This window comes from Saimiri boliviensis, chromosome 5 (assembly GCF_048565385.1).
Source record: "Saimiri boliviensis isolate mSaiBol1 chromosome 5, mSaiBol1.pri, whole genome shotgun sequence".
NCBI lineage: Eukaryota > Metazoa > Chordata > Mammalia > Primates > Cebidae > Saimiri > Saimiri boliviensis.
In genome coordinates, this window is record NC_133453.1 from 24,593,269 (window position 1) to 24,608,698 (window position 15,430).

At 44.8% G+C, this 15,430-nt stretch overlaps 1 protein-coding gene across 1 annotated transcript; it reads right to left on the reverse strand.

Annotated features, from left to right (window-relative positions):
* Positions 1–10,349: 10,349 nt before the first annotated feature.
* Positions 10,350–13,098, reverse strand: RPL37A (ribosomal protein L37a). The gene is made up of 4 exons (XM_010336348.3): positions 13,040–13,098; positions 12,536–12,664; positions 11,896–11,978; positions 10,350–10,476 (listed from the first exon to the last, which is right to left on the reverse strand). Exons 1-4 carry the CDS (start codon positions 13,040–13,042, stop codon positions 10,413–10,415), a joined length of 279 nt encoding a protein of 92 aa, XP_010334650.1. The 5' UTR covers positions 13,043–13,098; the 3' UTR covers positions 10,350–10,412.
* Between the last annotated feature and the right edge of the window lie 2,332 nt (positions 13,099–15,430).

Sequence of the window (15,430 nt, forward strand, 5' to 3'; positions counted from 1 at the left end):
TTCCTATTAAAGATGTATTTCTCCTCTATCATGGGTAGTGTTGGTAGGACTGCCAACTAAGGCACCAAGGGATGGAAGTATGACCCTAACTAGGCCACTGGACTCTTCTGTTCAGGTTTTTGACTCCTCAATAGTGTCAAGACATAAAACAAACCAGAAGTTCAGCTCCCTACTGGGGATTCTTTTTTTTTTTTTAATTGCATTTTAGGTTTTGGGGTACATGTGAAGAACAAGCAAGATTGTTGCATAGGTACACACGTGGCAGTGTGATTTGCTGCCTTCCTCCCCCTCACTTATATCTGGCATTTCTCCCCATGCCATCCCCCCCAACTCCCCACCCCCTGCTGTCCCTCCCCTATTTCCCTCCAATAGGCCCCCCTACTGGGGATTCTTTAAGGGGATTGTCTTTCACTCCTCCCTTTGATATCTGTGAGAACACCCTGTTTTCTTTCCCTTATAAACCTGATCCTTTAGGTTTTTTCAATCCTGCGAAGCACTCTATTACCCTGCAATAAATACTTTCCTCTGCTTTAGTTACCTATGGTCAGTATTTATTGCATGTAATCAAAAAACCCTGGCTGGAATTGATAGGAATTAGGGCAGTGCTGTGATCCTGGCTGGAGGAGTCTATGAACTTTTCCCAAAGCTTAGTGCTCTGCCTCACTTTAACTCAGCTCCTGTGTTATCTGATCCAAATTCTCTAAAGATAATCGATTGGTTCAATTTACTCAATCAGCTGTCCATCCCTGGTCCAATCAACTGAGCATACTGAGGGTGTTCAGTTATGAGAAACAGAGTACCAAAGGCTGTAGATGATAGTAGTTATCTTCCCACGCCCCCCCAAAAAATGGAGTCTCGCTCTGTTACCCAGGCTGGAGTGCAGAGGAGCGCTCTCAGCTCACTGCAACCTCCACCTCCTGAGTTCAAGTGATTATCCTGACTCAGCCTTCTGAGTAGCTGGGATTACAGGCATGCGCCACCACGCCCAGCTAATTTTTGCATTTTTTTAGTAGAGACAGTTTTCACCATGTTGTCCAGGCTGGTCACCAACTCCTGACCTCAAGTGATCTGCCCGTCTCAGCCTCCCAAAGCGCTGGGATTACAGGTGTGAGCCACTGTGCCTGGACACGATTATGATGGAACCTCTAATGCATTCTACACGCCCCTCTTTCCTTACATGTAATTCCAAATATGCCCCAAAGTATCACATTTAGAACAAAAAAAGCATTCATCCCTTCACTAATCAACCCAAATTCCCAATTAGCTACCATACCAAGATGCGATACTTTTGTAAACTGCTTCTCAATCAGAGACTAGTGATGACGATCCTCACAATTCTGCAAAATATGGATAGTTGATTGGTCCAAGGATGGGCAAAACTTCATGTATCAAAGGGAGTAGGTAGTCTGATCATCAGATAAGTATCAAGACTAGCCAAAAGAAATAGGAAGCACGATGTTAGTGAAGAAAGAACATGAACAAGTCACTAAACACTTACCAGGTAACGGGCAAAATGAAGAGAGACAGGAGAATATTTACATTCTAGTGATCATAACATTGAAATGAGCCAAGACAAAAGTTGGAATATGACACAGATACCTCAACACACCCCTTTCAGAAGTACCAGAAATTATGCTTCCTCTGAATGCCTAAGACATTATATAAAACATAGTTTTACAAACACGTCTGTAATCCCAGCACTTTAGAAGGCCAAGGTGGGCATATCACTTGAGCCCAGGAGTTCGAGACCAGCCTAGGCAATCTGGCAAAACCCCATCTCTACAAAAAAAAAAAAAAACGCTGGGCGTGGTGGTGCCTGCCTGGAGTCCCAGTTACTCAGGAGGCTAAGATGGGAGGATCACCTGAGCCTGTGAGGCAGAGGTTGCTATAAGCCTAGATTGCACCACTGCATGCCAACCTGGGTGACAGAGTGAAACCCCATCTAAATTAACCACCAAAAAAGTAAATTGTAATAAGAGATGGGGACCACAAAATGGTCAGACCTTTCAGGACATTTAAAATCTCCTCTCTAGTACCATCCATTTATTTATTAAATCATAAAATAACAGAGGACCCAATTTATCCCAGACCCTATTATGGGGAATAGTAGATTGCAAAAATGGTCGTAATTCTACATGACTCCCTACATCTACACCCTTTGTAATGTGACTGTATAGCTTGTTGCATCAAGAGAGTACATTTTCTTATGCTTTAAATCTGGATTTGCCTTGGGACGGACATCTTTGCACTAGAATGCAGAACAAGAAAGGATGTGTGAGCCTCGATTCCCCTGCCACTGCCCTGTGAGCCAACCCAGGCTAGCTGCTGAAGGACAGACACATGACCCAGTCATGCTTACTGTTCCAACTGGCAGCCAGCCATCAGCCAGAAACATGAGTGAGGCCATGCTAGACCAATCAGTTCCCCACTGACCTAACAGCTGACCATGAACGTTAAGAGCAAGCCAAGCCCAGAAAGACCCAGATTATCAGAATGACTTGTAATACACTTATTGTTCTCAGTTGAGTTGTGAAATGGCTTGGATTTAGCAGTAGCTAAAACAAGAAGACATAAAGATGAACTAAACCTAGTCCCTACGCACAAGGACTACAGAATGACAAGCTATTGTTCAACAGATCAACTTCCGATCTTAATACAGAGCCCTAACAGGTGGCATGCTTGACAGTTTTCACATGCCTCTCTGGTGCCACTCTCCTCGCCTCTCTATCTTGATCTCTGCTCCAGGAGGCTGACCTCTAGGGACTATGTGAATGGTTCTTTCACCTAGTGGTTGGGCTTGGTCACTGGAGAACAGTAGCAGATAAGAAGAGAGAAGGAGGCTGGGATATTCATCCCTTGGGTCACTCTCTGTATGGCTGTATTTCATTGATTGAATCACTCTAAGGTAACCCTTTCCACAGAGCTCTCAAGAATTTCCAGGTTGGGTGCAGTGGCTCAAGCCTATAATCCCAGCACTTTGGGAGGCCGAGGCAGGTGGATCATGAGGTCAAGAGATCGAGACCATCCTGGTCAACACGGTGAAACCCCGTCTCTACTAAAAATACAAAAATTAGCTGGGCATGGTGGCACACGCCTGTAGTCCCAGCTACTTGGGAGGCTGAGGTAGGAGAATTGCTTGAACCCAGGAGACGAAGGTTGTGGTGAGCCGAGATCATGCCATTGCACTCCAGCCTGGGTAAGAAGAGCGAAACTCCGTCTCAAAAAAATAAAAAATAACAATTTCCAGCAACTATTCACTCTCCTCCCTTTCAGGCCACTCTACTATCTCCTACGATTTTTCCAACATCCTGCACACACTTTCGTAAATCATGTCTTTATAAAAACCTTGTATTTTTGTAATTTGAATGTATCCTCTATTCCCTGCTAGGACACTGACCGACACATTACTCAACCAAGGAAACAGTTGAGGAGCAGTCTGGGAGGAGTTCACGTATGCCATAATGTCATAAAAAGAAGAAACTTTAGCTGTTGATATGGTTTGGATCTGTGTCCCCACTCAAATCTCATGTTCAACTGAAATCTTCAATGTTGAAGGTGATGCCCGGTGGGAGGTAAATGGATCATGGGAACAGTTTCTCATGGTTTAGCACCACCTCCCTAGTGCTGTTCTTGTGAGAGTTCTCACAAGATCTGGTTGTTTTTAGTGTGTAGCATCCCCTCCCACCCACCTTTTCCTCCTGCTCCAGGCTCCAGCCATGTGTTTGCCTTCCACCATGAGTAAAAGCTCCCTGAGGCCTCCCCAATCATGCTTCCTTTGTAGTCTGTGGAATTGCAAGCCAATTAAACCTCATTTCTTTATAAATTATCCAGTCTCAGGTATTTATAGCAACACAAGAATGGACTAATACGGTTGTGTATAAAAGTGTTGGCTGGGCACAGTGGCTCACGTCTGTAATTTCAGCACAGTGTGAGACCAAGGAGGGCGGATCACTTGAGGTGAGGAGTTCGAGATCAGTCTGGCCAACATGGCAAAACCCCGTCTCTACTAAAAAGACAAAAATTGCCGGGCGCGGTGGCTCAAGCCTGTAATCCCAGCACTTTGGGAGGCTGAGGCGGGTGGATCATAAGGTCGAGAGATCGAGACCATCCTGGTGAACATGGTGAAACCCCGTCTCTACTAAAAATACAAAAAATTAGCTGGGCATGGTGGCGCGTGCCTGTAATCCTAGCTACTCAGGAGGCTGAGGCAGAAGACTTGCTTGAACCCAGGAGGTGGAGGTTGCAGTGAGCCGAGATCGTGCCATTGCACTCCAGCCTGGGTAACAAGAGCGAAACTCTGTCTCAAAAAAAAAAAAAAAAGACAAAAATTAGCTGGATGTGGTAGCACATGCTTGTAATCCCAGCTACCCAGGAAGCTGAGGAGGATCATTTGAACGCAAGAGGCAGAGGTTATAATGAGCTGAGATCACGCCACTGCACTCCAGCCTCGGTGAGAGCAAGACTCCATCTCAAAATAAAAGTGTTGCCTTTTGCTTGCATGCCCAAAACTCTGGCTTACTCTTGATCTAATGAGTGTAGACAGTAAGTTATGTTAGATCCATGTGGTCTCTCCTACTTTTTTCACTGATTATTGCCTGGAAGGAACCATGGGGCACACAGGTAGAAACACTCTTCTAAGGCTCTTGTGAATGGGCCTAAGATGGAAGTGTGTTGGCATCTTGCTGCTCCTAGCATTTTCCCAGTAACTGCAGGTCCCAACCTTCACAACATCTGGAAAGACTGGGTGCAGCCAACTCAATGGGAGAGCAGAAGAGGGGATCTACAGGAACCAGCGCTCGGCCACCAGGAATTAAATTCGTCCTCAGTTCCTCTGGTTTCCATTTTTTCAGAATGGCTTTTTCTATCTCCAGTTAGTGCCCTCTAACTAAGCAAATGGCACCATCCTTTTCCCATAGTGCTTGGAACAATCCTTTTATGGTTCCTGTGCAAATGCAGCTAATACATCTCATTTTCTCTACAGCCTGAAGTAAGCTAGAGACTAAGTAATCTAAAATTACACTAAAATACTTAAGCGAAGCACCTGGGAAAATAGGGTATTACTTGATCCTTAGCACAAATGTGCTAGAATTTAACCCATGACAAACAGGTCCACTCAACAACTTCCCACAGACAATAAAAACAGCATAGGCAGATCCAATGGAAAAGAGAAAATAAGCCTTCCTCTTACAAGGACTATCCTAAGATTCCAAAGAGATCTGAACTTCAAAAAAGTATTTCATATTCTGGGCAAGGTGGCTCACGCCAGTAATCACAGTATTTTGGGAGGCTGAGACAGGTATATTGCTTGAGCTCATGAGTTTGAGACCTGCATGGGCAACATGGTAAAACCATGTCTCTATGAAAAATACAAAATACAAGTTAGCCAGGCATGGTGGCATAAACCTGTAGTCCCAGCTACTGGGAAGGCTGAAGTGGGAGGATGGCTTGAGTCTGCAAGGTGGAGGTTGCAGTGAGCTGAGACCACATCACTGCACTCTAGCCTGGGCAACAAAGCTAGACTCTCTCTCAAAAAATAAAAATAAAATAAAAATAAAACACATCAGATATGTATGCATGTACACATATATACATACACGCTGCCTTAAAAGTATTATCAAAGATCTTTTTGAAGCTCCTTGGGCCAAAAACAGAATGGCTTCCTTGGCCTGAACCCTGTCTCTCCCTTTCCCTGACATCATAACTCATGCTTTCACCATAGGCAGTTTCCCTCCTGATTCCTTCTCCTTCCACCTGATGGCACCTTCTAACACCCACCCACCACCCCATCTTTGAAGAACAGCATTATATCCAAAGTGTTATTCCTCTTTCCAAGATCTACAGTCCCTGAAACTCCCTATGAGTGTTCTAGATCCAAAGTTATCTAATTTGCTCTGTTCTAGAGAAAAACTATTACATCCATCTTACAGATGAGAAGATTAGGCCGGACATGGTGGCTCACACCTGTAATTCCAACACTTTGGGACGCCGAAGCAAGTGGATCACCTGGGGTCAGGAGTTCGAGACAAGCCTGGCCAACATGGTGAAACCCCATCTCTACTAAAATTAGACAGGTGTGATGGCGTATGCCTGTAATCCCAGCTACTCGGGAGGCTGAGGCCTTGAACTCAGGAGGCGGAGGTAGCAGTGAGCCGAGACCACGGCACTGCACTGCACTCCAGCCTGGGCGACAAAGCAAAACTCTGTCTTGGGGGAAAAAAAAAAAAATTAAACTTCAGGAGAGGATTAAATAATTCCTCCAAGGTCACACAGCTAGTTTAGCAGAACCATCTAAAATGTCCTGCTTCTGACTCTAGAATCCACATTTTTTTTTTTTTTTTTTTTGAGGCAGAGTCTTGCCCTGTTGCCAGGCACCAGGCTAGAGTGCAGTGGCACGATCTCGGCTCACTGCAAACTCCACCTCCCAGGTTCAAGCAATTCTCCTGCCTCAGCCTCCCGAGTAGCTGGGACTATAGGCACACGCCACCACACCCAACTAATTTTTTGTATTTTTAGTAGAGACGGGGTTTCACCATGCTGGCCAGGATGGTCTTGATCTCTTGAACTCGTGATCCGCCCGCCTCTGCCTCCCGAAGTGCTGGGCATGAGCCACCACGCCCGGCCTAGAATCCACATTGACCATTATGCTGGAGACAGTTCTTGTCCTTTCCAGCTGTTAAGCTCCCAAATAAATTTTAGAAATACTTTGCACAGCTCTGGGGTTAAAAAGAAAAATTAGCATTCTGATTGGAATTGCCATGTATAGGTAATTACTTTAGGAGGAAATAACACGTCACCATAGTTTTCTAACTCAGAGTTTATAATTAAGCCTAATGAGGCATACTGCCAAATAGCTGAATTTGAGAGTGGCGATCATGTCCTATCCATACTGCAGAATGTAGTCAACGCAGGCTGGTTTAATGAATAGTCTCTACCCTACCTAAGCCCCTGCTTTGCTAAGTGAACCCAAACACCTGTGGGTCTTCAGCATCAGCCATACCACCCACTCTACCGACACTACTCTATTCTGAAGGCCCCTGACATAACAGGGTTGACTGTGGCATGACATTAACTTGACACTCAACTTATCTTGATGTGCCCCAAAGCATTTGATCAATGTTTCCATTCCCTATTTATGTATTCTGACCTGAAGTGCTCTCAGCAAAAGTTTCCGAGGAAGAGAGCCAACAGTAAAAACGTACAGATTGCTTTGTTCTGGTTACTGCATTCCAAAGGTGATGTATTATTTCCAAACTTAATTAACAGGTCCTTCCCAAATCCCTTCAGTCGCAGCTTCCCAAATCCCTTCAGTCGCAGCTCTCCACACCTCGCCTGTTGCTGACAAAACAAATCTCGTTTCCCCAGATCTCAACTTCATACCCAAGACAGCTTGAAATGAAATGTGCTTCTGTCTTTGCTCTCTATCTGTACATTTATCACAGCCACCCACGTAGTTAGGATGCCATGAAATGGCCTGGTGAAAAACACAAGCCTAACTCACTTTTTATATCCCAACGCAACGTTCAATTAAATGATTTATAGTCAAAGGCTCAGAAAACCACTGTGAAGACAAGCCAGGGGATGAAGTTACTTAACAAAACAAAGGTGGGCATCTTTAGCATGGGAAGAGGCAGGCAAGGAATACTGTTAAGTCCATAGAATAGAAGGCAGACTAGTACAGCAAGGTATCATGGAATAGTCAGAAACCTCATTTTCAGCCCTACCTACATCACCTGCCTCCCTATGATCTTGGAAAAATCACTATTTCCTTAGGTATGAAAGCATTTATCTCAACACTTTCACTGGTCTGTAAGCTGTCCCCCACCCATTCCTCTTAACTGTCATAAAAAAGCAATTACTTGGCTAGGTGAGGTGGCTTACAGAATCCCAGTACTTTGGGAGGCCAAGGCTGGTTTATCACTTCATACTGGGAGTTCGAGACCAGCTTGGCCAACATGGCAAAAGCCCGTCTCTACTAAAAATACAATAATGAGCTGGGCTTAGTGGTACAGCCCTGTAATCCAGCTACTTCAGAGCCTAAGGCACGAGAACTGCTTCAACCCGGGAGGCAGAAGCTGCAGTGAGCTGAGATCATGCCACTGTACTTCAGCCTGGGTGACAAGAGTGAGACTGTCTCAGAAAACAAAAAGCAGTACTTCACTGATTATACTCTATTCTACTGCCAGGATTATACAGGAAACTGAAGCAGAGTTTGTCACTTAACCCAGGTCACCCAACTACTTAGGCAATTTGGCTAAGCTGGTGTTTTTAACCACAGCATTAGACCACCTATTCAATTCCCTGTGCTTATATGAAATCCTGGTTATTCACCTGGAGGTTCCTATGAGAACAGTGTCATTCCTATAAAGCCTGAAAATCCTGACTTGTCACTCCTGGTCCTACCCCTACTGACCCACAGTACCTGCTTCACAGTACAAAATCAATAGGGGTACCATTCTGTGACACAAATGAGATCCAAATGTTACTAGTTACTGCTATGGGTCCAGTAACTGCTTGACCCCATTAAGTATTCTCTTGCAATAGCGATGTTTCTGCCAGAGGCAACGCAGGAGTACAGGTGAAGGGACACGTGTGTGCAATGGCCAGTAATGGGCAAAAAAATGTGATAGGTCAGCCCAAATCAAAGGTTTTTACTCTGTCCTAAAGATCAAGTAAAGCCACATTCTTTTTCTTTTTCTCTTTTTCTTTTTAAAAAATATTTTTGTTTTTGGTCTCTCTTTTCTTAAGTAAAGCCACATTCTTAACAGATTAGATTTGCATCCATAAAGGATTACTGACTCTGGAAGAGATAAAAGACCACGCCAATTAGGAGGCCTGAGGAGTCCATACCACAGATGGTTGAGAAGTTAGACAAAATTGGCAGTGAAGTGCATAAAAGTGTCAAAGGCAGGCTTAAAATAATTCTTGAATTCCAAGGTACTTTTTTTTTTTTACTACAACCATCTGTCTGTCAATCTGAAATCAATCCTACAAATCCTTATGTGCAAACTAAAAAATGGGAGAATGGTGGACATTTGCAACATTTAACATAAAATTACTTTCATACTGTTTCCTGAAGACGCCAACACATTGTAGGTTAAACGAAACACCGAAAGTTAATGTTTTAGTATAATTTTAGTATGTATTTATCCTTTAGTATATATTTTACCTTCAGAAACCTTTTTTTGGAGACAAGAGTGTAGCCCAGGCAAGTGCAGTGGCACGATTCTGGCTCACTGCAACCTCTGCCTCCTGGATTCGAGCTGTTCTTGTGCCCGAGCCTCCCAAGTAGCTGGGATTACAGGCATCCACCACCACACCTGGTTATTTTTTATATTTTTCATAGAGATAGGTTTTCACTATGTTGGCCACACTGGTCTCAACCTTCTGGCCTCAAGTAATGCACCTGCCTCAGCCACCCTAAGTGTTGGGATTTCAGAAGTGAGTCGCCACACCCAGCCTAGAAACATTTTTTAAAAATATTTAACTGTGCTGGGCGCGGTGGCTCAAGCCTGTAATCCCAGCACTTTGGGAGGCTGAGGCAGGTGGATCACGAGGTCGAGAGATCGAGACCATCCTGGTCAACATGGTGAAACCCCGTCTCTACTAAAAATACAAAAAATTAGCTGGGCATGGTGGTGCGTGCCTGTAATCCCAGCTACTCAGGAGGCTGAGGCAGAATTGCCTGAACCCAGGAGGCGGAGGTTGCGGTGAGCCGAGATCGTGCCATTGCACTCCAGCCTGGGTAACAATAGCGAAACTCCGTCTCAAAAAAAAAAAAAAAAAAAATATTTAACTGTAAGGCTGGGCCTGGTGGCTCACACCTGTTATCCCAGGACTTTGGGAGGCCAAGGCAGGAAGATAATTGAGGTCAGGAATTCAAGACCAGTCTGGCCAACATGGTGAAAACCTATCTCTCCTAAAAATGCAAAAATTATCTGGGCGTGGTGGTGCATGCCTGTAATCCTAGCTACTTGGGAGGCTGAGGCAGGAGAATCGCTTGAACTTAAAAGATGGAGGTTGCCGTGAGCCAAGATCAGGACACTGCACTCCAATTTGGGTGACAGAGAAAGACTCCATCTCAAAATCAAAAAATATTAACTGTAATTTAAAAACTAAAGTTTATATAGTTCGCTCCAATGTATCTCAAATTCAAAGTAGCAGGAGCAGACTTATAAAAAGCTAATACACATATCTAACTTGGAAGGCTTACGTTCTTATGCCGCATTTTTTTGTCTACTTAAAGAGAGAGACTAAATTACAACAATCCATCTCAGCATGCTTTTCCAATACAACAGTATTAACACAATGCAAACATCAGAATGTCTAAAAAAATTAACAAGCCAAGACGATTTTGTTACATAAATTAACCCATTTATTATAGGCCAGTGATGTCTCAAAGAGTAGAGGAGCGTCTACTGGTCTTTCAATTCCTTCAGTCTTCTGATGGCGGACTTTACCGTGACAGCGGAAGTGGTACTGGAAAGAAAGATTCAGTTTCCAACATAATTAAGCATGTTAACATAGAAAATAGCAAATAAGTACATCTGCCTCGTTTTTATGTTAATGTCTTCCCTTATTTTCCTGGAAAAAATTATACTAAGATAGACTGCTCTACCAATACTTTGCTGCAGTCAATCCGAAGATCTAACCAACATTAGATTACTCCTTGGAAATTAGTAGCTTCTAAACTACATGACAGCATCCTTTAAAACCATGCCTCCTGGGTCTTGCAGAATTAGACATGCACATCTGATTTCTCAATCGGAGTTTTTTTTGAAGTAACTCAGTTGTGGACAAGCAAGCTTTAATTCCCTGTCCCCTCCACCCACAATAAAGAAATGGTTGTTAAGAGGCTGACCTGAACTTGTTAAAAGAGAATGGACAGATCACCAGAAGAAATGAATAAATCACAAGATGGTACAGTGAGAACAATGATTAAGGCAATAGAGCAGACGATAAAGTGCCTCTGGGAAAGACAGCTATTGAAATGACTACAAAAGTTTTACCACAAAATTCAGGAACTATACCTGAAACTCACCACCCTCTAGGGTGAGTATATAAATGCTAATTCACTTTCCTACCAGAATCAAGAAAGCACTCTAGTTCCCATTTTCCATTCTGTCCTAATAAAACCCCCTACAAGGTGATTTAACATGTATTTCAACATTTTCCACTGCTTTGGTTTAATTTTAAATTGACTAAAATTTTAAAATTCCATTCTTTAATTACACTAGCCATGTATGTGCTTAGTGCTTTGTACAACACAGGTCTAGACACTACAGGACAAACACTTCACCCTTCAGGTCAGCAATGAATTCCAAGACTAGACATCTTTAAGGGCAGCTTAAAAGGATAAAACTTAGGAGTCAAAGCAAGCAATAACCAGCATCGATAATTTTTTCTCAGCAATACCACCTGGCCCTGTCAGGCAACATTGAGTTGCAGATTCACAAACCCGTAGAAGTATAATACTGTTTAGAAGACGAAAACTGTGGTGGTCCTAATCTTAGTACGGCCTGAAGTTTCCAAATACAGTTTCGAATTAACTGACCTCTTCATCTATTTTCATTAAAACTTGCAGTGTAAATCAACGTTCAGTACAGATTCAGCCCCACTAACGGACCTGCACACTGTCATGACCATGTTCACAAGGATGTGCCCGGTAATCAACAAATTCTTAAGTAATGTGTGTATCAGATTTCCGACTTCTATTTCAGTTTTGTGTTTATCCTTTCAATAACTGAAAATAAACCACCGCGGAAGAATCCTGAAAATACAAAGGCATCCTTATTCTCTCAGTCCTGAGAAAGTATTAAAACTAGCCCATCCAGTGACAACCTGGAATTCGGGCCTATGTGGTCCACACATCTCCAAATACAAGGAAATAAGACTTACTTGTACGTCCAGGCACCGCCAGCCACTGTCTTCATGCAGGAACCACAGTGCCAGATGCCCACAGCTCGTCTCTTCATCTTGGTCTATAAAAGAGAACCAGTTTTCACCATGAAGCAAGTATTTTATCTTACAAGCATCCAGAAGTCTAAATTTGGATTCGCCTTATTGTCAGGGATGTGAAAGCCTCACCTCCTCCCTCAAAAACACAAACAAAGATTGCTGTAATGCAGTGTTGTGCACATAGTAAACGTTCAAACCTTTATCAAACAAAAACCCCTCGCAGAACAAGTAGAATGGTATTAGATGCACAGACTAGACATCTTTGGGGTTGGTACAGAAACATCAGTAGACAAAACCGATGGAATCATTTCCCACAAGCCAGGTTTGGCTTAGGCTAGGGCGGGAGGGGGGGTCCTCTGTCAAGTTATTATTTTATCCATTAACTTTTAAGAGGTTTTCTTTCAATGAAAAAACGTTTCACAAAATCTAAAGTTACCATCAATACTTTTATCTTAAAACTCGTAACAGAACTTGTAAGTCTAACTGTTCACCAGCAGACGGTTTATGAACTACCCTGAAGTTAGGCCTCACTTGGGAAAGAAACCTTCCCTCCCTCTCCCCACCCCAGAGACCACCTTACTTTGCCACAGAAAGAGCAAGTGTACTTGGCATGCTGGCTGATTTCAATTTTCTTCACCATTTTCCGGAGGGAGGCCCCATAGCGGGTGCCGTATTTACCGACGATCCCAACCTTCTTGGTACGTTTGGCCTGTTTAGAGTGAAGGGAGAAACCAGTGATATTTAGACCTGGAACCCAGGCAGGCCTCGGCGCCTCCACACACCGTTCCTCCTCTTCACTGATATGTGACCCAGTTTTCCCCAAATTCAACCCAACAAAACCAGTGCCCAGGGCTGGCCGCGCGCTCCCAAGGTCCGGTGTTCACCCTTCCGGGTTGCGCCAGGCCCAGCCAAAGCGCCCCCGCCCCCTCCGCTTTGGCCAGCGTCTGAGAGTGCTGTCTCCTGCGAGGGCATGGAGACAGGAGAGAACAAAGGGCAAGGCAGGAGAGTGGACGGGTGCGGGCAAAGAAATCAAGGGCAGATGCAGGCGGATAGGGAGCTACGCCGCGCAGGGACCCGCACTCACCATGTTGCCGGTCCGAGCCCAGAAAGGAAGAGAAGCGGTGCGCAGGCGCGGTATTAGGCTGACGGGCGGAAGTGGCTGGTGGAGGCCTAGCTAGGAACTGAGCTCTATGGTTCGGTCGTTTTCCGGCGGCCTTCTGAGAAATGTTTGCGATTGGAAGGCGTCTCTCAGCCAGGTTTACCCAGATTCGCAAACTATGGCTACCGACAACCATAACATAAGCATGTCCAAATTATTTCACATATACCACAAAATCCTGCAAAGGTACGAGTTCCTCCGGGCGATGCACAGCGCTTGGCTTAGAGAGGCGCTTAAATCTTAATGTTCGTGGGGCCGGGCGCGGTGGCTCACGGCTGGGATTCTAACACGTTGGAAGGCGGGGCGGGTGGATCACTGGAGGTCAAGAGTTCGAGACCAGCCTGGCCAGCATGGTGAAACCCCGTCTTTACTCCAAATCTCATTTATTTCCCCTCTGCATTATACTCTCTGAAAGTGGCAGACCCTGTACAGGATGCTAGCGACAGTGGTGACTAAAATCCAAGGTTCCACTCCCAGAACAAGTTGCAGGCCAGCAGGAAACAATCGTATACTCAGCCACATTAAGAAGTTAGACAAATAGGCCCGGCGCGGTGGCTCAAGCCTGTAATCCCAGCACTTTGGGAGGCCGAGGCGGGTGGATCACGAGGTCGAGAGATCGAGACCATCCTGGTCAACATGGTGAAACCCCGTCTCTACTAAAAATACAAAAAATTAGCTGGGCATGGTGGCACGTGCCTGTAATCCCAGCTACTCAGGAGGCTGAGGCAGGAGAATTGCCTGAACCCAGGAGGCAGAGGTTGCGGTGAGCCGAGATCGCGCCATTGCACTCCAGCCTGGGTAACAAGAGCGAAACTCCGTCTCAAAAAAAAAAAAAAAAAAAAAAGAAGTTAGACAAAGCTGGGCGCGGTGGCTCACACCTGTAATCCACCACTTTGCAGGCCCAGGTGGGCGGATCACGAGGTTGGAAGTTCAAGACCAGTTTGGCCAACATGGTGAAATCCCGTCTCTACTAAAAACAAAAAAAATTAGCGGGCCATAGTGGCACGTGCCTGTAGTCCCAGCTACTCAGGAGGCTGAGGCAGGAGAATCGCTTGACTCCGGGAGGCGGAGGTTGCAGTGAGCCGAGATAGCACCACTGCACTCCAGCCTGGGCAACAGAGCGAGACTCCTCTCCAGAAAAAAAAAAAAAGAAGTCAATTTCAAACTGATCAGAGCTCTGAAGAAAAAGAGGATGGTTCTGCCGGCTGCTGATGGGGAAGAGCCTGTCCTTCTCTGAGGCAAGTCAGGAGATGGGAAGGCTGGGGGAAAGTTTTCTGCTCCAGCTGAGTGCTGATGGCCTGCCTTCCACTTCATTTCAGAACCCACTCCTATGGCCCCACTCTAGGCTGTTAGGCAGCTTCCTGATCTGGGTTTGAACCCTTAAATTCCAACATCTAACCCTCTACCCACCATCAATTCTCTGTTGGTCCAGGTTTCTCAAAGGGGTCAGCAGGGAAGAATTAGATTTCTGGTTGAAGCCCGGGGCGGGGATGGTGTATTCTGGGGACTCGACACATGATCTTTCTTCACGTAGAATACACACACTAGGAAGTTTTGCTTCCATTTTTCAGGGCATGGCTCTAATCCAGAGGATAAAAAGCTCAGAGAACTACTGGAATAAGAGTGTAAGAGAGAATCTATGATTTGAGGATCAAGAAAGACCATAAGAGCTGAAGGGCATTGTCGCCCTGATTCTAATCAGAACTCTGGTAACAAGTAGCTTCCGTTCCCAAAGCTTAATATTGATGTCTCAAATAATTTTGCACCTGTTCACTTTTCCTCACATTTACATTAAAAGCAACTTATATACCTGGGCTGAGGTGGGAAGATCATTGAGCCTGGGAGGTTGAGACTGCAGGAAGCTGTAATGATGCCACTGCAGTCTAGCCTGGGTGACAGACAGACCGTGTCTCAAAAAAATATATAAATCAAATCAAATAAAAACAACTTGCAGACAGCTATGCACTTCATATGGTTACAATTGTTGGAAGGTAACACGTGGTAGGCACTGTCTGAGTATTTGATATGGATGTTCTCATCTACTTTTCATTATCCTTTATGATAGGAATGATTATTATCTTCATTACTAAGAAAAAGATGCTGGGCATGGTGGTTCGTGCCTATAGTCTCAGCACTTTGGGAGGCTGAAGTGGGCAGATCATGAGGTCAAGAGATTGAGACCATCCTGGCCTGGCCAACATGGTGAAGCCCTGTCCCTACTAAAAATACAAAAATTACTTGGGCGTGGTGGCACAGCTTATAGTCCCAACTACTTAGGAGGCTGAGGCAGGAGAATCGCTTGAACCCAGGAGGTGG